Genomic DNA, 26,084 nt, shown 5'->3' with positions numbered 1-26,084 from the left:
GGGATTCCCCCTTGTCAGAAAGAGGCAGACAGAAGTCTAAGATATATTCAGAATAGCTATGTTTTTGTTTAGTTACAGAACAAAAAGTCAGAACTGCAGTGGAACAAGGAAAATTACTGATTAGGGTCAGCTGCCCACCAGCTGCCATGCACCAAGCCCAGTGGCCAGCTATGCAGAAGGTCTGAGGATAAGGGACACCGGGACAGCAATAGTAGGCTCAGTCAGCTGGCACCTGGAAAGGGTGTAGAAGAGTCCATGGTACACTGACTGGTTCATCCTGATGGGAATGTGGCTTAGAGGTTCAAATAAATGTTCTTAAATTTACCTCCCAGATATAGACATTTTATGATTTCATTGCAATCAAGAAGTTTATGCCAACTTCATACAAACAAAATAGGAATGAAAGCGGGTGAGCAACCTGCCTAAAGTGAAGTTTGCATGCTGCCCACGTTGGATGCAATCTATGAGTTAACCAAACAGGAAGTAAGGGCGCCCTGTTCCAATTACCAAGATGGATCTCTCACGCAACATAAAACTCCTTTCCCTTCCTCCCAGAACAACTAGTACTGATGTTTAAATATTGGTGGAACACAATGTTTTTAATTTCACACCTCACGGAGCACAGTTGAATGCTTTATAACAACGTAAACAGAAGTTAGGCCAAGCACTGCAGACAAATCAGGAGGGAAAAAAATGGCTTCCCCTGCGGTCTATACTCCAGGTTTGCGAGGGAATAAACAACTAACAAACTGGTTGGCTAAGGCCACAGAAATGTGTTTTCTGGTGATTTGGCTGCTGACGCCAGTCTCCTCTAACAAAGATGGGTTAACACTGGTGCAACAAACCACATCTCTTCCCTCGGATCAATCAGGAGAAATTGTATCTTATTTCTTCCTCTGTTTCCTTTGGGTGGTATCATAAGAACGAACTATTTCTTCCTGAGAAACAGCTCCATGTTCTTCTTGAGAAAAGGCGTACCCATCTGAAAGAGAAGCATGCAGGAGGAAGTGGTTAGCAGGAGAACTGAGAGTGCTCCGGGTTTAAGAGAAGCTGCTTTTCTGAGGATTCCAGCTGAACTGGAATGCAACATGTGGCTTCTTTAGCCTTGAATGGAGAGGACTGAGAAACCTGTGATTGTGAAGGGGACTCTGGGCAAGTAGACCTGTGGCAGCACAGTGCTGCTGATGCTGGGGTAGGAATGCCTCTAATACCTCTCTTAGTAGGTAGGGTCTTAAGACTGTATTCCGCTGCTATAATAAAGATACCACAGACTGGGTAAATTATAAACAATAGGAATGTATTGTTTATAATTTATGGTTCTGGAGGCTGGGAAGTCTAAGATGGACAGGATGCAGCTGGTGAGGGTCATCTTACTGTGTCAGAAAGTGACTGAATGGCAACCCACTCCTGAGATAACCAATAACCAAGTCCCTTGATGACAATATTAATTCATTCACGAGAGCAGAGTCCTCAAGATCTAATCACCTGGTAAAGGTCCTCTCTCTCTCTCTATCTCTCTCTCTCTCTCTCTCTCTCTCGATAGCATCCTGCTATGTTGCCTTGAATAGCAGGGCTCAAGTGATCCCCCTGCCTTAGCCTTCCAAGAAGCTGGGATGATCAGTACATGTGACCAAGCCTGGTAGGTCCCATCTCTTAATGCCATCACAATGGTAATTAAATCCCCACACAAGTTTTGGGAGGGATATATAGTAGATGAACCAGAGCAGGTGGCTTTCCTATTCCTAAGGTGCTTCAGCTAAGCTCAGTGTGGGTAGCATAAACAATGGGTCACTCTCCCACTACCCATCAAGAGAGATGCCTCCATCTACTTAATGCTGCAGGATGCCTCCTAACTTATGAAGCTGTAAACATATCAGGAAAAACACACACTACACTAATAGGGAACTGTACTGATTTGTACTCATAATAAGTAACTGATATGGGTTTATTTCTATGTAAATAAAATGAAAGAACCCATGATAAAATCAAGAGGAATTTAGTGATCGAACTCATCATGGACTCATCATGTGGCCACATTCTCACAATCAGTTTACATGATAATAGTAAATAATCACCAACACTTTTTAAGTGCTATGTGTTCAAGACATTGATCCACATACCATTTGCATAATGCTCATTTGATCATCCCAGAAACCCTAAGAAATATGTAATTCTATTCTTACCACTTTTCAGCTGGGAAAGAGATTTTTGTGACGGGTCCAAAGTCACAGACCAGGTGAGTGGCAGAATAGGGAAGCAGGCCTGAGCAGTGTGCTGTGGGCTATACCCTCTTGCATCTACTGCTCTGAAAGAGGCTTGGTGTTCAGAAGCCTAAGTGGGTGTTTTGCTTTCAACTGGTCCTTCTCACAGAAAGTATCTGATACGATTCCTTCTGCATTGGCAACCATTCTGTGGCAGAGGGACAGAAATGTCCCTCAGCTCACATAGATATCCTGACAAAAACAACAACAACAAAAAACACCATAGTCCAGAGCCTAACAATCATGAGAAACATCCATGCACGTCTACAATGGAAATGTTCACTTATTTTCATACTCCAAAAGGAGAAAAAGAAATCAGCATCAGCTCCTGGGTTGTTTGTTAATTTCCTCAGATGTTTGGCTTACAGAAGAAAGTTGCCAGGGCAAAAAGACATACCATAGACCATAGCAATGTTTCAGAGACCTTGTGAGGATGGAAAAGACAAGGAGGAAGGAGAAAATGCCTATATATATATATATATATATATATATATATATATTTTTTTTTTTTTTTTTTTTTTTTTTTGTGGTGCTGGGGATTGAACCCAGGGCCTTGTGCATGCGAGGCAAGCACTCTACCAACTGAGCTATAACCTCAGCCCTGCTGCCCCTGCAATTTGTTTTTTTACTTCTCTGTGTGCCCACAAATCCAGAGTCCTTGTCCTTGGTCTGGCTTCCTAACTCTTCAGATGAGCATGCCTGCCAGTGGCGCAAAGGCTCCCAGGTGGGCCACCCAGGAGGCAAAGCGCTGGACTGCAGAGGTGGCCTGGGGATCAAGTGAGGACACAGAGGTTAAGTAGCAAGGAGGAGAGCCTGGACCAGGAGTCTACAGGAGGGAGAGAAAAGGAGAATGAGTGGGCCCCAGTGAAGGCAGACCCAGCCGAGTGAGGGTGAACATAGAGGACAGAGAGGAATCCTCCACAGGGGACTTTTGTCTACTTGTCCACCACTATTTCTAACAAAGCAACACACACAAAAAATCCCACAAGCAGCCCTCAGATTAGTGTGAGCCCCTACACAGCTGGGCACAAGGCAGCGTATCTCTGAACTGGAAGCCAGCTGGAGGGGGAGGCTCTGCTTGTTCCATCCAGAGTCCACAGCCCTTGAACTTGCTCAGGGCACTCTCCACACAGCTGTCTTTGCTTTCTCGTGGCTGGAGAGTCTTTGCCTGATCTGCTCCTGAGCCCTGATGGGCAAATGCTGCCTCTCAGGCCCATTCCCTTAAGAGCTTTTGGATTTTCACCAAGTCGAGAGTTCATCAGGAGGAAGAAACTGCCACTGCTGGCTTGGGAGGGGCTGCTCCCCACCTCCCGCCTCCCTCTGGCACAAGCCTGTCCTAAACCCTGCACAAGGTGTTCTTTGTGAAGCATTCTTGGTGTCGTCCAAGAGGACACGCCTTTCCCTGGGATGTTTCAAAGCAAAATCTAGCAGTGTCCCCTGGTAACAAGACTGTGTACTGTGGTCTACTTGGCAACTTCCATTCTCTGGTCTTTTAAAAATCAACATTTCTAATAAATGGCTGATGTGTCCCTGAGGGGCTATGTGGCAGCTGTCCCTGGATGGGATGTGCCATGGAATGGCAGTTCGGCCTCCAAATGTGGCTGCAGCCATGCTCCACTGCCAGGGAGGCTCTCAGTCTGACCAAGGTTGTTCCGACCAACAACCGGTCTCCTCCTGTAATTCTAAACGCTCTTTATAAACACTTCCGTGGCAGGCAGGGGACTACTGAGATCCCCACCCTGATGACAGCTTTGTCCACTCTGCTTTCATCTTGGATCCAGGAAGCCCAAGAAGCTGAGGTATTGGGTCCTACTAGGTGTCTAGTCCTTGCTTGGTTATTGCTTGGCAATCTTGGACTTTTTAGGTTTTCTGGTCTTGGTTTACTTTTCTGTAAAATAAATGACCTGGGCCAATGAAGGCTAAGTTCTCTCACAGCTCCAGCCTTCTGTATAAATTCCAGGATACTTCCTTGGATAACTATACCCAGGAGGCAGAGTCTTCTCCTTGTTCAGTACTGATTTATACTCTCCATCAGTGGGGAGGCTTCTTGATCCAAGTCAGAGAGGAAAGGAGTCTCTCTCAACAGTGGGTCCAATTAGAATAATTGCTATCTATTCTTTTTTGGGGGTCTGTCTGTATTTACTTTCTTTTGTGTGTGGTGGTGGGGGGGCTGGGGGGCAGGAAATGAAGGGTACTTGTTGAGACTTTAAAAATAAATACTGGGGTTGTCCTTTTTGGGAAAGGTAGTTGTCTTTTGAGATTCTCTACTCCTTGTGTAAGGAAGGAGCAAAAGCTTTGTCATTCATTTATCCTGTTTTTCATTCACATCAGGTCTTGCCTAGTGGGCACCCAACTCTGGGAGTTTCTTTGGCTCATGGCTGTTATAACTTGCTCAGCTGCCATTAGTACCACAGCCATGTGGGCCTGCTGTGGGTTGGCTGGGGGCTGACTTAGCCACGCTGGGGTGGGAAGGATTTCTAGATTTCCCTTCAAAGAAGCAGGCCGATAGAAATGCCTTATCCTGCTGTAGAACTCTTCTCCCAGGGTGAGCAGAGCACCCAAAGGCCACTGTCAAATGCTCCTCCACTCAGTTCTCATTGGCTGTGATCTAACGTCATGTTCCAGAATGGTGTAGACTAAGACTTTCTTATTATTAATCTCAACTAAGACTTAAAGAGAACTCAGAAATTCAAGAATGAATGAAGGATCAGGCAGAATCATGCGGGCCAGTGATCCCAGTGACTTGGGAGGCTGAGGTAGGAGAATGAGAAGTTCGAGGCCAGCCTGGGCAACTTATATTTAGAGAGAAATAAAATAAAATATAGGAAAAGAGCTGGGAATGTAGATCAATGGTAGGGCACTGGCCTGGTGTGCCTGAGACCATGGCTTCCATTCCCAGCACGGGGTTGGCGGGTAGAGGGAGGATGGTCTGACAGTTTAACCCTAGGAAGTGGGTGGATCCTCCCTGGCTCAGATAAAATATTCTCCTTTTAGAAACTGGGACTGGTGAATGTTAAAGTTGTAGTGGGCGAAGTTTTAATGGAACAACAGGCCCTAGAAGTACTCACCTGCCTCCACCTGCTCAGCCTGTACCTATAGCCTGACAAAGACGCATGATCTGCTCAGCAGGTTCTGCCTAATGAGTATTTAACTAGGAGCTCAGATGAAGCCCTCAGTAATTTGCATTTCCCACTTTCATTTGTCTTTCAGGAAGGCCTGACAGCTGGAAAACCCTGAAGTGGCCCTGGAGGAAGCACTCCACTCACCCAACTTGTGAACTTTCCCTAGCTGGCTTCCTAATTCATCTATTCCTAAAGATCAACCTCCACCAGAATTCAGGGAGCGGCTGGGGAGGTGGAAGAAAATGGGGAGAGGGTAAATTTCTTAGTTGTTTGTCTTGTCCAGGTAGAACATTTGATGAAGTTCATAAAAATCATGTTTTTTTTCCTTTTCATTTATTTTGGAATAAGATTTCCCTTAAGTAGCATTCCTTGAAATCAGAGATCTGATAGCTCCTTAATGAAAGTAGCAGTTTCCTGTCTAGACAAAGATTCCTAACAGCCACAGAAGTGGGAAGACCACAGGGATGATAGACTATGTAGGAAACACTTGATCTCAGTTGTAAATATTGTTCATTGGTGGTTGGAAGGCACTATATTAGTCTGGGTTTTCTTGTTCTTATAATGAAATACCTGATTGCTGTGAACATTAGAAAGATAAGAGGTTTACTTTGGCTTATAGTTCTAGAGGTGCAAGGTTGAGGGGCCTCATCTGGTGATGGCCTTCTTGCCAGCAGAGTTCCAAGGTAGCAGACAGCATCACATGACAGGAGATAGGAAGCACACAAGCGTCTCTTCTGATCTGTCTTCTTGTAAAGTCATTGGGATTCAGTCATGGCAGCTCCACCCTGAGGACCTTATCTAATTCCAATCAACTCCCAAAGACTCCATGTCTAAATACACAGTTGGATTAAATTTCTATCATCGTAATACCTCACAGCGGGGATTAAATTTCAACACATAAACCTTGGGGGATACGTTCAAACCAGACCACATGGTCAAATCCAGATCACAGCAGAAACTAAAAATACTACCAAGTTAAAGTCTTCCAGTTTCCTAAGGAAACTGAGGCCTAAACAGCAGATGGACACATGCAGGGGGACAGTCCAGAGTTCTGACTACTCAATGGTCCTCTCTCAGTATTAATGACAGAGTGTCTTAAATTGTCTAAGAGGCCCTCGTATTAGTCATCAAGTATTTTAAAAATGTGGTATGATACTAGAAGCTGACTTATTTCTTATATTTGTTCAGTAGATTTTTTTTTTTTTTTTGCCTTCAAAATGTTGACTTAAGAAAATCATTTGGACTCTTTAAGGCTCTCCACTTGGTCTTTGATTGCAACACACACACACACACACACACACATTGTATATGTCCTTTCTTTCTTTTCTGCACAGAACCCAGGTTTTTGTGCTTGCTAGATAACCATCCAACCATACCCCTAATCCTGCAAATGTTTTTTTTTTCCCCTATGGTTACTTTGAGACATTTTCTAGAGGAGCAGAGTAGCTCTGTAGCATGAACACTGTGGTTTAGGGAATCTGTATGTGTTTTCTCTGTGTATGGCATACAGAAGATGCATAAGGCTGCATGCATATTATTATAATTGTATTTTCTTTCCCAGAGAAGAAATTTAGAGAAATATGTAAGTTGCCCACAGTTACTCAGCTAATGGCATCAGCATCATCATTGTCATTATTACAGTCATACCTAACTCTCTATAGTCCAGCACAGCTCTAGGCACTTTATGTATATGATCTCAAATAATCTTCTTGATCACCCAGCCAGGTTTTCCTATTGCCCTCATCTTATAGATGCAGAAATTTTTCTTACCCATGGTCACAGAAAAATGGAAGAGCAAAGAAAGGAACCCAGGTTGCCCAACTCAGTGGGGGTGCACTCCTTGGAAGATCCCATCAAACCTCTGAACTTGACCTCTGTCAGTCAGAGACCAGTGGCTGTGACCTATATCCCACAGGGCCTCACTGGGTCACTACTCTCCTGATTTGAGCTTGCTTTGTACTCTCAGGGCTGGTGCCTAACCCTTGGCATAGAGGGACATTCATAGACAGGTCAGGCCCCTGTATCTCAAAGGGATATTCCACATGGGGAAGAGGAGAGAGGGAGTGGATTACTCTAAGGTGGCCATGTGCTGCACCTCACCTTCTCTTTCCATTGAGAAGGCCTGGGAATCTCTGTTGACAGATGGAGTGCAACTGAACCCCATACAAATCCATGGACACCTGGGCTGTTTTCAGTGTTTCATAAGGTGTTCTCTTTTACCAGATGCTTCCTTCTAAAATTTTCAGGGAGGGACAGGAAGCAGGGAGTAGGGTCTGGGATAAAGAGATGACCTGTGCTCAATTAGAAGAGAGGGGTATGGGCTGGAAAAGGAAGCAGGATCTCTAGAGGCATAGGCTGGTTCCCAGACCCCTGGGGGAAGGCAGCCTGGGCTCTCTCGCTGGCAGCTGAATGGGTGCATCGCTAAAAAGAAGCCGAGGAGCTCTCCTAAGAGCTCCAAAGTAAGAGTGTGTGTGTGTGTGTGTGTGTGTGTGTGTGTGTGTTGGGGAGGGGGGTCAATCACAGCTCACTCTCTACTCCTCTGGGTCTGGGGGTGATGGGGGGTATGGCAATCTTAGACATGGGTCAGCCTTCATGGGAAAAGAAGAGATTCCCCCTGCCCAATTGTTATCATTACAATTATTATACCAAAAAGCAAAGCAATCCATATCGCTATCAGTGAAGGCAGTAATTGAACACTAATATCACTTCAATTTTTAAAAATTCTCTTTGGAGGCTGACAGAAGGATCTTAACCATAGCAGGATTTTAGGTTTAAGGTTTTTGTCATTCAGGCAATTGATTGGGTTTGAGGGAATTCCCAACATTCAAGCTGTATTTGTCTTGGGGTCAAATATGTGAACTTCCAAAGCACACCTTTGGCTGATTAGCACTACTTGGAGTTCCTGCAGCTTGCTGCCCTCCTGGCTCTACCCAGGTCCCGTTGCCCTGTCTAGGACGACAGCATGTACTCACGTGAGACACACTGCTGGTTCACAGAGCCACCAAGGAAGAGGGTCGGGGGTGTCTTCCTGCCGAGCCTCTTTATCAAGCGGTCACGCTCGTTCATTCTGCAGGGAAAGCAAACACAGTCAGGATCCAGGTCAGCTCAACACAGTTTCCAAGGGAGTCGGTGAGGTGAATAACTTCAGGCTGTAAGATCAGACAGATTGACTGGGGTGGCAGAAAGCCTCCCACATCAAGGAAAAGGTTCAGTTTCCCAAGCTGCCCGGTTATTTACAGTAGATGCTATCTAGGCATGTTGAGTGCACTGCTCCCTCTTTTAAGTCCCGTTGGCCTCCAGAGCCTCCCTCCTCACTTAGAGGTGCTTATAAGTGCCCTTTTCATTCCAGGCAGAACCTGGAGTGATGTGTTTCCACAGTCAAGTCCTAAGGCTTCACCCCCACCTGCACTCACCTTCCCTTTCTGAAGCCCAGGCATCTGCAGGAAGAGAGCGCTCACATGCCACAGGACCCCAGGCAGAGGCGGCTTCTTTCTGCATAGCCCCAATGCTTAGTTTGAACCACAATGAAAAATCTATATGAGTTTTCTTCTAAAACTCAGGAATTAGGAACTCTCCCTGCCATTCCTGAATATGCCCTCCAAGGTGCCACTGCTGTGAAGAAATATGAACCTTTCCCAGAGGTTGGCTATTATTTACAGCAGCCTCAACCCAATACTTTGTTTCTCTTTCCACAGTTTCAGGTATGTGGTCAACCACAATGGAAACATTTAAATGGAGAATTCCAGAAATAGACAATTCATAGGTTTCAAATTGGGTACATTCTGAGCACATCATTCACCTCCCTTCCTCTCACCATTTACATTATCTCACATCACAAGAAGGATGAATATAGTGCACTAAGACTTTGAGAGGGAGCATGTTCATACAGCTTTGATGTCAGTTTATAATTTTCACATACATAAATGTGGTACGCAGTCTCCATATACCAAGGCCTGCAAATGTCAGGAGTGGGTCTGGTTGTGATAACTAGTTCAGAATTGGGGATGCTGGGGCTGGAATCCAGGCTCTTGTGCATACTAAGCATGTGCTATACCACTGAGCCATACCCTTAGCCCATTACTTCAGACTTTAATGAAATAATAAAATCTCAAATATAAAGTGCCCTTATACTCCTCCCTGGTCCTATTCTTCTTGCTGCTATAAGAAAATTTGGAAATAATCTTGCTGTCCATATTTTATTTGCACCATATATATGTATTTATAATTAATAGACAATTATAAAATATCCAAGTGGTATCATTTATATCATACTTGCTTTTTAGCATGCTTTTCTTTGCTCTTTTCTCTCCTTCCTTATTTATTTATTTATTTATTTATTTATTTGCCTACTGGTTTAGAGGCATTTTATTAATTTGAGTGATCACTCTTAGATTCTAAACTAACCTCCAATATTTGACAAAGTCAAAAGTCAGAAAATAATAATTGGCTTCTGGGATGGTGCAAAGGCTTTAGAACAACCAATTCTGATTTTTCCTGACTGTTTGTGTTCAGCCCTGAAGCTAACTTAATTTGATTGCCATTTTTTGCAAGTAATCTGTATTTTCCTACTGGTCGCTTTTATGACAATTCTGTTTGTCTTTGATGTTCTGTGGTTTCAAACAACATTTAGTGTGACTACGTATAAGCTCCTTGGGTCTTCAGATTTGTTTATCTTCATGAAAAAACTGTGAATTCTGCTTCCATTCTCTATTTTTTCTTGTCCTGAAGTTCCTAACACACACACACACACACACACACACACACACACACAATGTGTTAGATATGTGTACATGTACACACATATATAATTTTATTTTCCACATCGGTAAATTTCACCACACTTTCCATTTCTTTACTCCTTTCACCTTTTTCTAATCTACTTTGAAATTGTCCAATGTGCTTTAACTTCAATTACTTCATTTTTCATGCCTAAACTATAGAAGTACAAAAAATAACAAATTGATAAATTAGACTTAATTAAAATTAAAATCTTCTAAAATGGGTGAAGTGATACACACTTGAAGTCCAGGTGTTTGGGAGACTGAGGTAGGAGGGTCACCTGAGCCCAGGAAATTGAGGTCAGCCTGGGCAATACAGTGAGGCCTGACCCTCAAAGAACAAATAAAAATTGAAATAAAAATAAAAACTTTTGATCTCCAAAGGAGATGATCAACAAAGTGAAAAGATAACCACAAAAGGGGGAAAATGCAGATATACTGATCATATTTGATTCAGTTCTCATATGCAGAACGTAAAGTAATTGCAACTCAATAGCAAAAAGATAAACAATCCAGAAAGAAAGAATACACAAAAAGATGGATAGACAGAATTAATAAATTGTTAATCCAGTTTAAAAATGGGCAAAAGATTTGAATAAATATTTATGCAAAGAAGATTCACAATGGCCAATAAGTACTGAAAAAGATGCTCAACATCATTAATCACTAGGAAAATGAATGTCAAGACCACGGTGACCCAGCACTACATACTTACTAAGAAGACTATAAACAACAAGCAAATAAAACCAAAAAAATTTTTTTAAATTGTTGAATATCTCAAAAACACACAAAAACTTAGGAATAATTCTAATCAAGGATCTACAATGAAAAATATAGAACACCCAAGAAAGAAAGAATACACAAGAAGATGGATAGACAGAATTAATATTGTCAAGATGGCCATACTACTAAAAGTAAAATACAGATTCAATGTAATTAAAAATACCAATGATGTTCTTTACAGATCTAGGAAAAAAAAAAAAAACAGTTCTAAAATTCATTTGGAAGAGTAAAAGACCCAGAATAGCTGAAGCATTCATAAGCCAAAAAAGTAATGCTGAAAGCATCACAAAGCCTGACTTCAAATTATACAACAGAAGTATAGCAACAAAACCTGCATGGTACTGGCATAAAAGTAGATACATAGACCAATGGTACAGAATAGAAGACACAGAGACAAACCCATACAGATACAGTCATCTGATCCTTGACAAAGGGCCAAAAAGATACATGGGGGAAAAGACAGCCTTTTGAAACAAATGATGCTGCTAAAACTGATTATCCTTATGTGGAAGGATAAAACCAAACTCTTATCTCTCTCTCACCTGCACAAAAATTAACCCAAAATGGATCAAAGATCTAAGAATTAGACCAGAAATTAGCAAGTTCTAGAAGAAAATGTAGGGTCAACATTCCAACATGTAGGCATAGGCACTGACTTTTTAAAGCTTAGAAAATAATGCCATGAAATAATAAATTAGATGGCATCAAATTAAAAAGCTTCTGCACAGCAAAGGAAAAAAATAAGAATTTAAAGAGGGAACCTATAGAATGGGAGAAAATCTTTGCTACCTACTATTTTGATAGAGGATTAATATCCAGAAAATGAAAAGAACTCAAAAAACTGAACACCAACCCCCCTCAATTAACCCAAGTAATAAATGGGCAAATGAACTAAATAGACACTTCTCAAAAGAAGAAATACAAATGTCCAACATATATATGAAAGAATGTTCAGTATCGTTAGCAGTTGAGATTTCATCTCATTCCAGTCAAAATGGCATCCATCAAGAATACAAACAATAACAAATATTGGAGAGGATTTTGAGAAAAAGGAACACTTCTACATTTTTGTTGGGATTGTAATTTAGTACAACCACTGTGGAAATCAGTATGCAGGTTCCTCAAAAGACAAGGCATGGAACCACCATATGACCCAGCTATTCAGTATTTATCAGTATTTATCAGTATTTATCCTAAAGAATTAAAGTCATCATACTCTAGCAATACATGTATACTTATATGTTTATAGCAGCACAATTCACAATAGCCAAACTGTGGAAGCAGCCTAGGTGTCCATAAACAGATGGAAGGTTAAAGAAAATGTGGTATATATACACAGTGGAGTTTCATTCAGCCATAAAGAAAAAATGAAATAATGCCATTTTCAGAAAAATGGATGGAACTTAAGACCATTGTGTTAAGTGAAATAAGCCAAAATTGAAGAGTCACATGTTTTCTCTCATGTGCTAGAGGGGGAGAAAAGGAAAGGATGGTGTGAGGGGGATCTCATGAAAATTGAAGGAGGATCAGTAGAGCAGAGGAAACAGATGGGGGATGAAGGAGGGGAAGAAAGGGGGAAACACTGGGGAATGACATAGGCCAAATGACATTGTCACATTGTGTGCACATACAAATGTGTAACAACAAATCCCACCACTATGTACAACTAGAATGTGCTAATTAAGAAATATGTGGGAAAATTTTTAAATTGTTGAAAAGGATGTGGAAAAGCTGGAACCCTCTCACATCACTGGGACTATAATATGGTGCAGCCCTTGCTTCTCAAAAGGTTAAATAAAAATTCTCATACTATCCAAAAGTTCAGCTCCTGAATAAATCCCCAAAATGATAAAAAGGGACTCTGATGGATACTTTTATACCATATTCATAGCAGCATTATTCACAGGAGTCCAAAAAGTGGAAACAACTCAAATGCCCATCAATTGATCAATGCTGACAATGATGCTATCTTTATAGTTTATCCCTCCAGTGGTGGGAGCTGTTGGAATTAGAGTGCTTTTGAAAACATTTTTTTTCTATGCTGGCATAAGCAGATGTGCTAGCTGGGATCTACCATATTCACAGAAGCATTATTCACAGGAGTCAAAAAAAGTGGAAACAACTCAAATGCCCATCGACTGATCAATGTATAAACAAAATATAGCCTACCCACACCATGGAATATTATTAATCAGTCATATGAAGGAATTCAGTAGATACAGGCTGCAACATGAATAAGTTTTGAAAGCATTATAATCAACTCCAAAGGCCATACATAATTATATGAAATGTTCAGAAAGGGCAAATATGTAGACGGAAAGCAGACTGGTGGTTGCCAGAGGCTGCAGAGCAGAGAGTAGGTGGAGAGACAGGGGAGGAACTGCTTAAAGATTATGGAGTTCCCTTTTGGGGAAATGAAAATGTTCTGAAACTAGACAGTAGGGATAGTTTTACAACACTGTGAAGGTACTAAATGCCATTGAACTGAACACTTTAAAAATTATAAACTTTATGTTATGTGAATTTTTCCACAATTTAAAAAAAATTCAATTAAAAAGAAAGAAGAAGGTAAGTTTAGGTAAATTTCCTCCCACCACCTGAACTGCTGTCAATGATGCCATCTTCATAGTTTATTTCTCTAGTGGTGGGAGCTGCTGGAATTAAAGTGCTTTTGAAAACATTTTTTCCTACGCTGGCATAAGCAGGTATGCTAGCTGGGATCTACCGACATGAAAAGGTGCTAGGTAAACACAAATTCACCAGAGGTACATGCAGTCTTGGTGCCTCCCCAATAATGATGGTGAAACCTAATCTAACACAAGTCCTTATAAACAGGCTCTTTTTAGAAGCTGACATACCCTAGAGAAGGTGTTATATTCCTGTCCTGAAAAATGAGCAGTCTCAGGAAGGAGCAGAGAGCTGAGAAGGGTTATGTTGGGGAAAAATAAACTCTTACATCCACATTTCTGTTAGGAAGCTATTCCTGCAAAACTCACACATGCCTAACTGCCGAAGAGCAGGAGGGTGGAGATCTAGCCCGAGTTTTAGATGTCAGCAGTTCCTACAGCTGATAGGAATCACAGCAGACACTGCAGCAAAATCACAACCAAATAAGCATTTTTAGAAACTCATTTTAAAATTAGTTACTGGGTAGTTTTGAAAACATAGATGTGGGCTGGGGGTGTAGCTCAGTGGTATAGAGTTTGCCTCATATATATATAAGGTCCTGTGTTTGATCCCTTGCATAATAAAATAAAATAACTGCAACAAAGCATAGATGTGACTGGACCCTCAAGAACAAAGCTTGCCCAAATTTCCCTTGCTTTAGTTTAAGGCAAAACATCTACCAGTCCTTGAGGATGCTGAAATTCTAAACTGCTTTTAAGGATCCTTACAGAATGACATTTCATAGCCTCAACTGGTAACTTGTTTACTCATAACAATTTGAACATTAGGAAATGAAAACCTTTTGGACTCAAGGATATCCTGAACCTCTCTGGGCCTCTATAGAATCAAAAGCCTTCCCTTAGTTATCAACACATTTACATAATGGGGGAATAACAAAAATAAAGCAAATAGGCTTTCCAGCCTAAGATTCTAATAAGGCAAGGGTTATATCTATTTATATACCCTGGAGCTAGGAGCCCTTCAGAAATTCCATTCTAATAGATGGTAGAAATTATTCTCCTTCCCTCTTTCTGCCAATCCATATACATCCCATTTTTAAAACCTGACTTCCCGACTTTTCATTTGTTCAGCATTTATGCAGCCCCTATTGTGTGTGAGACCCAGCATGGGAAACAAAGTTACCCAAGATACAGTCTCAGGCCTCATGTGGCTCAGTTTCTAAGGAACCTTGCTATGTAGATAAATATCATGATGAAAGGTGATGCATGCCCTCGTAGAGATTATGTCAGGCTCAACAATTGTGGAATGGAGCAAAGAACTCAAAGAAGGTTCTGGAAGGCTTCCAGAGGAATTAACTTTGAAGCTACATCTTGAAAAATGCATGGATCAGTTCATTGCTGGAGGAAGAACAGGTTTTGTGGGAACGAGTCCAGTTTCAGAGGCCTTCGAGTGGCCTCTGAGGTATTCAGGAGCCCATGGGACAATGGCATCTGAGTTGGGCATGTCATGTTGGGACTGCTGAACTTGTAGACAGCCATGGAGAGCAAGCAGAGAGAGGCGGAGGTACCATGCCACCTGATTCCCGAGAAATACCAACATACCATCTGTTTGCTCAGCTACGGGACTCATTCTCTTAGCCTGGACAGAAGTCCTACAATCTCTCAGCATTTTTCACAACACCTACCTGGGGCTGAGAACAGCAGACATGGTTAAATATGTAAAATTGCATTGTTGCTTCATATTTACTGATTTGTGCTGTGACTCCTTATTCTCTTCTGATGGGTGTCCACAGCACAATGCCATCATCTTTGTGTCTGTCCTCAGTGCCCAGCACCGAGCTGACACAGCTGAGCTAAGTGGCTAAGAGAAATTCTTCTGTATTATTTTTTAAAAAATGACAGAGGGGAGAAGACTTCATTCCAAACTCTAGAAGATACCTTGAGTGCCTGCCTTTGTAGAGCACTTTCTTAAGAATTCAGATTACACAGACCAGTCAGAGGCCAGCATGGTTGAGGACACAAAAAGGGTTCAAGGTAAACTCACCTTCATATAAATCCCATTCCAACAACAACAAAAACAACAACAAACCAAACAAAAAAAACCACAGTCCTTCCTGGACTACCAGAATTGGGATCAGGATATGAGTAAAGCGTTGTCTTCCTTCAAAATTAAGGATTTGGACAACAGGGAAAGGAGGATGATTTTGGATGTTGGAAGTAATTTCACTCTTTTACAGTGTAGTTTGGGTGATTTTCTGTCAAAAAAAAAAAAAAAAAAAAAAGTTTATCCAAGAAGTTGTACCAAATGCCTAGGCAAAAAACCTGCAAGGGGAAATAACAGATTTACAGCCTCAAAATAGATGGTATCTCTCTGCAGTGGCCTCTGGTCAGAGCTCAGAACAGCCTGTGAAGCCCAACAAAAAAGGGACACTCACAAACTTTCAAAGCAAAACAGACACATGCAATCCTTTTCTATTGTGTCTAATAGCTGAAATGAGGCTGGGAAGAAAGTTTAAAAAGAAATATAAACTAACCACTTGAAATCACACTGTCCTTTTGCCTTAAACATCAACCTAGGTAAAACTGATAAAAATGACTATTATAAAATAAGTGCATCTTATCATATACCATTGATTTGGAAAAGTAACAAAGCCCAAATCTAAAAATTCCCACCCAGAAAGACTTCTGCTTCCATAAAGATGGAAGAGACATACTCTCCTACTCTTTCATCTGACAACCCTGGACACTGTATGTAAAACACACAAGAAGCTGTGATACAAATGCTTCAATAAGCAATTATGGACACACTTAAAACAAATAAAGAAAATAAGTAATAAATGCAGGGACTTGCCATTTTCATGCATTATAAGACTCAACATTGTAAATATATTAATTCTCCCCAAATTAATATAGTTTAGGCTTACTGCAATTGCTATTGAAACCCCAGAAACATTTTTATAGCTATAGATGAGATTATCCTTAAAAAATATGGAAAGGCAAAGGAATAATTAGTAAAACCATTCTGGAAAAGAATAGTACAATGGAGGAATCAGTCTATCTGATTTAAAAACTTATTATATTACTACAGCATTAGTGGAAGAATAAACACATAGTTAAATGGAAAGAAATAGAGAATCCAGAAACAGACACAAACATTCCCATCTAATTTTTTTGTTGTTGTTGTTTTTCTCTTCTTTTTGCAGTGCTAGGGATTGAACCCAAGGCCTTATGCAAGCTAAGGAAATAATCTACCATTAAGCTATACCCCAGCCCTTTGTCTAATTTTTGACAAAAAAGCAAAAGTAATTCAAAGGAAGAAAACTTTTCAACAAATGAAACTACAAGAAATTTACACATATAGACAACAAAACTAAACAATCAATAACAAAAAAATCTGTAAGTCTCATATCTTATGCAAATGTTAACATGGATCACAGACTTGAAAATAAAATATAGAACTACAGAACTTTTAAGGAAGAAAAATAACAGGATATTTTTGTGATCTAGCGTTATATAATATGATCAAGCTCTTAAACTTAACACCAGAAGCAAAACTCATAAAGAAATATGGATAGTTTGGACTTCACTAAAATTAGAAACTTTTCTTTTGAGAAAGATCCTATTGTGAGGTCAAAAAGGACAAGCTATAGGGTGGTAGAAAACATTTGTAGATCACATATATGACAGAGGACTAATATCTAATCAATATCTATATCTAGATATATAAAGACTCTTGCAACTCAACACAATACAAAATAAAGATTCCAGTTAGAAAATGATTAAATGACATGAGGAGACATTTTGCCGGAGAGAATATATATATATATATATATATATATATATATATATATATATATATATATATATATCAAAAAAACACATGAAAAGATGTTCAATATCATGAGCCATTAGGGAAATGTAAATTAAAATCACAATGTGAGATCACTAAACACTTATCACATGTTTTAAAAATTAACAACAGAATGCTAGCAAGAAACTGGTTCACTCCTATATCACCATCGGGAATATAACATGGTATAACCACTCTAAAAAGCGCTTGTCAATTTCTTTGAAATCAAATATACTACATTCTTGTGAAAATGTTAAAAACTATTGAATGATACATTTTAAGATGGTGAAGTTTGTGTTAAAATTATACCTCAAAAAAAAAAAAGAAAAAAAATCAGATAAACTAGAGCTAATACATAGCTCAAATTGCCAACCCACAGAATCATGAACTAATTAGATGGTTGTTATTAAAAATAAAAATTATGTAACTACCAGCTAACGTAATCTTGGACAGCTAATGTAATCTTGGACATCTATTTCAGAGAAATTAGACAATGTTTTCTCAAAAATATGTAAACAAGTATCTATAAGAGCTTTATAATAGCCCCAAACCAGAAACTCAAACATCTTTCACCAGGTGACTGGTTGAACAACGTGTATTAAATTCACAGTACGGAACACTACTCTGTAGTAAAGAGGGAAGAAATTAGCAATTTATTTAACAACATGGGTGAAGCTCTGGAGAATAATGCTGAGTGAAAAAAGTCACTCAAAAAGGTCATATTTTATATGATTCCTCATACACCATCCTTGAAATGCCAAAATTATAAAAATAGAGAAGAGATTAATGGTTGCCTGGAATTAAGGAGATAGTTATGAAAGAACAACCTGAGGGGATCCTTTTGGTGTTGGAAATGTGTTTGCCTGGTGTATTAGTCACTTTTCTGTTGCTGTGACAAAATACCTGAGAAAAACAATTTAAAATGTAGAACAATGTATTTTGGCTCATGGTTTCAGAGGTTTCAGTCCATGGATGCTTGGACCCATGGCCTTGGACCTGTGATCAGATGGAACATCATGGCGGGGATTGTGAGGCAAAGCAAAACTACTCCACTCATGGCAACCAGGAAGCAGAGAGCTAGCTTCTATAACAAAGACCCTCCTCCTAAACCCATTAAGCTATGAATCCATACACAGATTAATCCATTCACGAGATCAGAGCCTTCACATCCAGTCAATTCCCAGAACTCCTACCTATGAACACTGCTGCAAAAAATGAGATTTGGGGGCACATTTAGGTTAAGGGAAAAAAAAAAGAAAAGAAAGAAGAAAAAAATCCAAACCATAACACATGGTGACTGTATCAATGTCAATTTCCTGGTTGTGATATTGGACTACAATTTCCAAGATGTTATCATGGGGGGTGGGGGAATGGGTCAAGGATCCATGAAATTTCTCTGTATTATTTCTTCTAACTTGATGTGAAGCTACAATTATCTCCAAATAAAAAGTTTAAAAATCCCCACTTGTTTTTATGCATTTCTTTCTTATGCATTTTAGTTTCTCTACAGTGACACCCACCCTCTTTCTAAGCAGTGCTGAGAAATGCTGTTTTGCCAAGCTCTGTATATAGGGGTGGGAGACAGTCGCCTACCTACCTATCCTGTAGGCACACTACCTGAGGGACAGGCCACCATCCCAGCGGAGCCATTCTGACCTCATTAGCTGAGCAGCCAAAGGAGAGTTTGAATGACAGCCTCGGCACATGTGGAAACCATTACCTCATTCCACGACTTGCAACGAGGTAGTGAGGCTTCTTTCAAATAAGCTGGAGCTCTACAGTTGGCAAGCCCACGAAGAGGTCAACTTGGAGTCATGGGCTGCTAGGAACAGATAAATTAGCAGGGCACCTGGCTGACCTAGGAAGGCCTCGGGCAAAATGCTGTGTGGGGGGTGGAAGAGGCCTGGGAGGAATGGGTGACTGAGGAATGGTCTAGGCTCTGTTCATTTACCAATAGGGAAATTTGGGAGAAAGGACAACACAAAACAATATTGTGGTGAAACACCATGAAGCTTCATAGGCTGAAGGTTCTTTTAAAATTCTATGTCTAAAGATAGGACCATGCCACTTAACTGCTCAAAATCACAAAATCATAAATGCAAAGACCCCAGTTTTTGCTCAAATTTCCACCTCTGCTTTCCTTCCCTGTCTCTGCTCTAGCCGTGTAGCCTTTCCTGAAAATCCTGAAACTCTCAATGTTTTCCCACACCAGGGCCTTTGCACTTGCTTTCTGCCTGGAATGTTCTTTTCACTGACATGGCTCTCTTCTTCCATTCACTCAGACCACCCTCCTCTGTGACTTCGCCTCTCTGTACTCATACCTGGCTTTGCTTTCTGTATCACATTTTCCACTACATACTTTGAATTTATTACTATGTTCCCCAATTAAAAAAAAATTAATTCTATAGGGCATGGATTTTTTGTTTGGTTTGGTTTTTACAGTTAACATCTCTAGCACCAGAAACAGTACCGGGCATATAGAAGGTGTTCAAGAACCGCTTGTTGGGCTGGGAATGTAGCTCAGTGGTACAGCTTAGCATGTGGAAGGTCCTGGGTTTGATCTTCAGGATCAAGGTTTGGGTTTCATCCCCAGCACAGCAGAGGTGAGTGACAACTATTTATTGAAAGGATGAAGGAAAAAAATGTAGACTGGGCCAAAGCACAAAAGCAAGCAAAGACAATGGTGGAAAACACAAGGCCACAAGGCCCTCCATCTTTCTCCTGAAATCACAACCTTGATTCACCTTTCTCCTGCAGAAGGTCGGAAGGAGCTGGCCTGCTGACCTTCTAAGATCAAGTCTATGGGAACCTCTTTTTAAATACAGGGAATTCCTGGGACCATAGGATGGTCAAGTTTTCTGAATAGTCACTTCTCAGACGAGCAAACAATGAGGTGGAGGGAGACTCCCCCAACCTTCCTGATTTTGGCCTAGATCCAAAGTTCGCCCTTCCCCAAACATGAGAACAATGGCCTCCTTTAAGTGGAAGGAGGCAAGAAAAGAACTCCGAAAGGTGGGAAGGGTTTTTAGAAAAAGGCAGAGATAACCTTTGAAATGAAAGATGGTCACAGATAAGAGGAGGAGAAACCCTATCTCCTATCTTATTCAGAAAGATTGCAAGTTCCAGGCCAGGAAGGTAGCAAGAGTCTCTGTCAAAGTAAAAAGGTTATAGTGGTAGAGTAAGTACCCCAGGTTCAATCCCTAAGAGTACAAATAAGTGAAATAAAATAAAATAAGAGGAGGAGAGAACGAGTACAAGGAAGCAGAGGGAAAGCTGGAGGTATAGTTCAATGATAGAAAATGCAGGCTCTGGGTTCCATCCTCAGCATCAATAAATACATAGATAGATAGATAGATAGATAGATAGATAGATAGATAGATAAATGAAAAGGAAAATGCAGAGGGATATGTCAGTCAAACACTTCGGACAGCCTCTCAAAAGACACTGGGCCAAAAAACAATAATACAATTTCCTGAGGGTGCACCTGACAACTTTCTCATGTCAAACACTGAAAATAAAAACATGAATTAACAAAGAACCTACTATGGAAAGGTAGAGATCTGGCGTAAGAACTTAGCAGTATTTTTTTTTTTTTGCAATGCGGGGAACAAACCTAGGGCTTTAAGTATGTTAGACAAGTACTGTACCACTGAGCTACATTCCCAGCCCTATTTTTTTTTTTTTTTGATCAAATAGATTCTTTGAAGTGAATCTGCCCTTATTTGAAAAATAAAACAAATTTGCTTCTTGGGGCTTAAGAAGATTTGGATCATGTTTGAAACTGTTGATCACTCACTCAACACTATTATATCACCTTAAAACAGCAAATTTTGTAGGACTGTTAATCTGCAAATTAATTGCAATATGAATAACTTTCTGCATATGTCTCTCTGCTTTTCCTAGCATTCCCTTTGATGCACACAGGGTCTAGGGCTGGACAGTAAATACCTGATTTTACAAATTCAAAATAAGCATCCCAACAAACAGAATAAATCAAAGCTGGCCTCAAGGACCTCCTGACTCAATTGTTGAAGTAATTAAAAAAAGATGAGCTTCACCACCAATTAACCTCCTAAACACTAATTAAAGATAATGAGGGTTCAAGGTGCTTGGCACAGCCTGACCTGCGTGTCCTGCCAGAGTTCACAAACAGGCTGACAAGCCCTCCAAGACTTACAAAGAGGAAAGGGATCGGTGGATGCTTCATGCCATCTTCCTGGGAGAACACACAGCCCAATTGACAGGGAATACAATAAACTGTCTGCATAAGAATTCCAGACAGGCCATTTTGCAGATCTCAGCTGAAGGAATCTGTCTTATAGGACTTCAGACCACGGGCGAGCCACTCTAGTTCAGTTTAGCCCATGGAGAGAGCCAGAGGACTTTGAGAAATTGTCTAACTCTTTGTGTTCTTGAGCTGCCAGAAGTCCTTTCTGGAATAAGGTTAGGTGTGGTAAATAAGCCATCATAAAGGATGAATGAATTGGAGATACGGTGCACTCCGGAGTGGGGCTGCGCCACAGCACACACACACATCTGGAAGCGCTGTTCTGTCATCCATCTCCCACTTCATCTCAGGTGCAGGAGGCAGTATGTGCAAGGCAGCCCTAGGTTGACACAGAAAAAGCCATGCAGAAAGTAATTTGTGTGCAGCTGAGCTTCCCTTGCTTTTTAATGAATGTATTCCAACCAGGATGTAGTGCGGACATACACATTCCCATGTGTCGTAATTACAGCAGAAGGGAGGCTGAGCTGAATGAATAAAAAAGCACATGGCTGCCACTTTCGTCACTCGCAGTTCAAGGCCTTTTAACAGTTCCCCTTGAAGGTGCTGGCACCTAGCGTCATCACATCTGAGCCTTGTGACCGCCACCAGCTGAGGGAGACACCCCTACTCAGGCACAGCTCCATGCTCACTCGCTCGAGTGTGTCAGCTGGGCCCTTCACAGTCACCAATCTGTGCCAGGTCTCCCTTAACTGGCTAAGCTGCTTTGTAGTGAGAGCTAAAATTTCGTTTTCTGTAATCCTGGACATGGGTGGATACTTTTATGACTTGGTTCCCTGTAGTTAGAGTTCAGTTAAATATCTGAAAACTTCCCTTGAAACCTTTAAAAATGTCTGCATCATCAAAAACAAAAACAAACAAACAAACAAAGAACGGATAGTGTTTAACTGAAGGTGTGAAAGTCTGAACAGTGGGTTCAAACTGGCAATGGTGAAAAAGCAAGCATGATGCAATTTTTCAGGTGAGGTCACACCTGTGGAACAGTTCTAAGTGGACCAAACAGGATCCCAGTACATTGTCTGTCACCATCAATTTCAGCTGTGTTGCTATTGAGATTGAAGGTAAATGGACAGGAAAAATAAGCATTGCATTGTCTGGTGTCTTCTGCAGGTTGTCCAGACCAAGAACCATACCTATAGTTAAGTCACAGTGAGCTAAGGAACGCGATCCCAACCCTGCGTGCCTGGCAGTTGTATGTGGGTGTGGCAATATCTAGCATCCTTTCTAGGCCTTGTGTCTGAAAGAAAAACGGCTTCAAAAAGGTGATTTTGCCAGAGACTTCTTTCATTGCTTTTATTTATTTTTTGGTACAGGATTGAATCTAGGGATGCTCAACCATTGAGCCACATCCCCTGCCCTTTTTATTTATTTTTTTTATTTTGAGATAGGGCCTTGCTAAGTTGCTGAGTCTGGCTTTGGACTTGTGATCCTCCTGCCTCAGCATCCTGTCACTGGGATATGCCACTGCACCTGGTGTTTCATTGCTTCTAAATCAGGGTTTACTTAAAACTGATTGGCATGTGTAGAGACAGTGCTGAAGGGCTTTATTAGAAGGAAAGAACTCGGCCTTCCTCCCAGTGAAACAGCTGCTGAACCTACCTGCCCAGGATTTCTGGCAAACCTTTTCCTTTAACATTTCAATTGTCCATATTATTGCTTGTTCATATTTTCCAGTTGGGAGAAGAGTTTTTATTGAAAAGCCTCACCTCGTCCCCAAGAAGAGAGGCTGTCTCAACAGGTCTAGCCACATTACCTTACTCTTGGTACCTTCCCAGTCTGGGGAAAGACTAATGGCAACCAAGGAAGGGATGGTGTTGTAGAAGACAAGGGGAAAAAAATAACAAGATTCAGGGCACAGGAGAGGAGAAGAACATATCCCTTTCCTTCCCCAATGGAAATAAGGCCTTTCAGCTGTGAATTTTTTTTTGGTGGGGGAGTGGAGGGACTGGGACTTGAACTCAGGGGTACTCGACCACTGAATCACATCCCAGTCCTATTTTGTATTTTATTTAGAGACAGGGTCTTGCTGAGTTGCTTAACCTCACTTTTGCTGAGGCTGGCTTTGAACTCACGATCCTCCTGCCTCAGCCTCCCGAGCCACTGGGATTACAGGCGTGTGCCATGGAGACTGGCTTTAGCTATGAAATCTTTAAAAAGAATGAAGTGAACATTTGAAATTGGTCATTCATATATCATTATTTGGCTTCTCTCTAGATCATCCATAAAAACTATGAAATAAGAGCTTAAAACCACAACTTACCTTCAGAGTCTGAATAATAAATTTTCTGAATGAACAAACAGTCCTAGAGAGTGCTGAAATCTAGGAGTGAGGTACATTCTGCTTCTAAGATAAAGAAGGATTCTTACACAGTAAAGCCTTGGGGAAAAGTGGAAAGATGGAAAGAGGCTGGTGGGTCTTTGATGGGGATCCATCAGCCATGATGGCCCTCCAACAGGATGTTCAAATAAATTGAGGTAGGTACTTGTCACATCTTGAAGGTCAGTTTGATGTGGGGTCTCTGTTACTTGCAACTGAGAGCATTACTGACACAAAAGCAATTCCAAAATAATTAAGAGTCACTGGTCCAAAGAGTGTATGTATGCTCAAGGGAAAGAGCAGGAAGAATGAAGGGAAAGGTTAAGGAATAGAAAAAGTTGGAACTTAGCTATTTTTTCTTGATCTTCTGACTTGAGATATACTTAGTGATTATTTTAAAGGTACTTAAAATTTTTTTTTTAGTTGTAGATGAACACAATACCCTTATTTAATTTATTTAATTTCATTATTTTTTAATGTGGTGCTAAGGATTGAACTCCGTGCCCCACATATGCTAGGCAAGAGCTCTAGCACTGAGCTACAACCCCAGCCCTTCGGGGTACTTTTGAAGATACACTTCATAAAAGTAATCTTGCTTTTATTATCTTTTCCATTCTTGGAACAGTACACATTATTTATTTTAAATGAACAGTTACTCATTAGGTCTTGTATGATAACTTATATTTCCTAGACTCTCCATGTTATCAACACCTATATCCCACAAAGTGCCCAAATATAGTATAAGGTCAGCCCAGAGAAGCCACCTTCTACATTTGCACATTTGGTTGCTTAGTACTTATGTACAAGGCAGTTAGTAAGCTACAATTTTCTTCTTAAAAGTGTGTGAAGCCACTGTAAGAAAACCTTTCTGTAACCTAAATTGCTCTTAGAGAGGAGTGACTCTCAGATACAATGTGTGTGTCTTAACACAAACCTGCTTGGGAGAGGAATCTTAGTGACATGTAACTTTCTTGTCACATGGTCAAACTGTAAGAGACTTGATGAAGGAAAGGCCAAATGATTCTTTTGAATACTCATAAGACCTTATTCTTTGGTTATTTCTTATAAGCAAAACTTCTAATGACTCCTTGTGGTTTATAGAATAAATCCCCAACTTCATCACAAGTCATGAGTTTGCTGTCGCCTATGTATCCACCCTAACTTCTTTACATGTTTCTGGATTGTCAATTCTATCATACTGAAGCCCCATCGCCGTTCCCAGATAACTCGTCATGTCTACTGAGTCATTCTCTGCAGCTGGGATCTCCCTCCTCTGCCTCACTACCTCCTTAGAACTTCTGATTTTTTCCTTGGGCTCTCTTGAAAGTCTATTATGCTCTTAAAACACTTTCCACATTCCATTTCCATTCTCCATCTATTCATCTACTGCCATTGCCGTACTCCTTTTCTACTTCTTCGTTGTCCATATCAATGCTCGATGGCATATTCTAAAGGATGGACACATGCACCTGTCTGGATTAGCATCACTATAAAGGATGACAACAGAGGCCAGGGCAGTAGCTCAGAGGCAGGATACTAGCCTAGCATGTAGAAGGCCCTGAGTCTTATCCCCAGCACCACTACAAAAATAAAGTAAGCAACTACCAAGAAGGAACCCTGTGCAGAACATCCTCAAAAACTGTACTATTACAATTCTGAGGAATAGAAATAGAACTCACCAAGTTTCTGTAAGAGAAATCTACTTTTAGAATGCAACTTTCTACAATAGGAATTGTCCCACTTATAGGAAAATCATAATGTTACTTGTCCAGTAAGTGTTAGGGGGTAAACATTTTTAAGGATTAAGATGTATATGGGGGCTGGGGATGTGGCTCAAGCGGTAGCGCTCGCCTGGCATGCGTGCGGCCCGGGTTCGATCCTCAACACCACATACAAACAAAGATGTTGTGTCCGCCGAAAACTAAAAAATAAATATTAAAAATTCTCTCTCCCTCTCTCTCTCTCTCTCTCCCTCTCTCCCTCTCTCTTTAAAAAAAGAAAAAGAAAAAGAAAAAAAAAGATGTATATGGGTAATGGTTTATAGAGGAAAAAATAATTAAG

The 26,084-nt window shown here is 40.8% G+C and overlaps 1 protein-coding gene across 2 annotated transcripts in view; it reads right to left on the bottom strand.

Moving 5' to 3' along the window:
* Positions 1 to 884: 884 nt before the first annotated feature.
* Positions 885 to 26,084, bottom strand: part of LOC143411875 (phospholipid-transporting ATPase IB) — a 606,876-nt gene continuing 581,676 nt past the window's right edge. For both annotated transcript variants that reach the window (XM_076872750.2, XM_076872751.2), the window contains 2 exons: positions 8,356 to 8,450; positions 885 to 982 (listed from right to left, as the gene is read on the bottom strand). In XM_076872750.2, coding sequence (XP_076728865.2) covers positions 885 to 982; positions 8,356 to 8,450 — 193 coding nt within the window. The remainder of the gene's footprint in view (positions 983 to 8,355; positions 8,451 to 26,084) is intronic.

This window comes from Callospermophilus lateralis, chromosome 12, assembly GCF_048772815.1.
Source record: "Callospermophilus lateralis isolate mCalLat2 chromosome 12, mCalLat2.hap1, whole genome shotgun sequence".
In the NCBI taxonomy this organism is placed as follows: Eukaryota; Metazoa; Chordata; class Mammalia; order Rodentia; family Sciuridae; genus Callospermophilus; species Callospermophilus lateralis.
The sequence above is the reverse complement of the archived record's forward strand: the minus strand, read 5'-3'. Positions and strand labels throughout refer to the sequence as shown.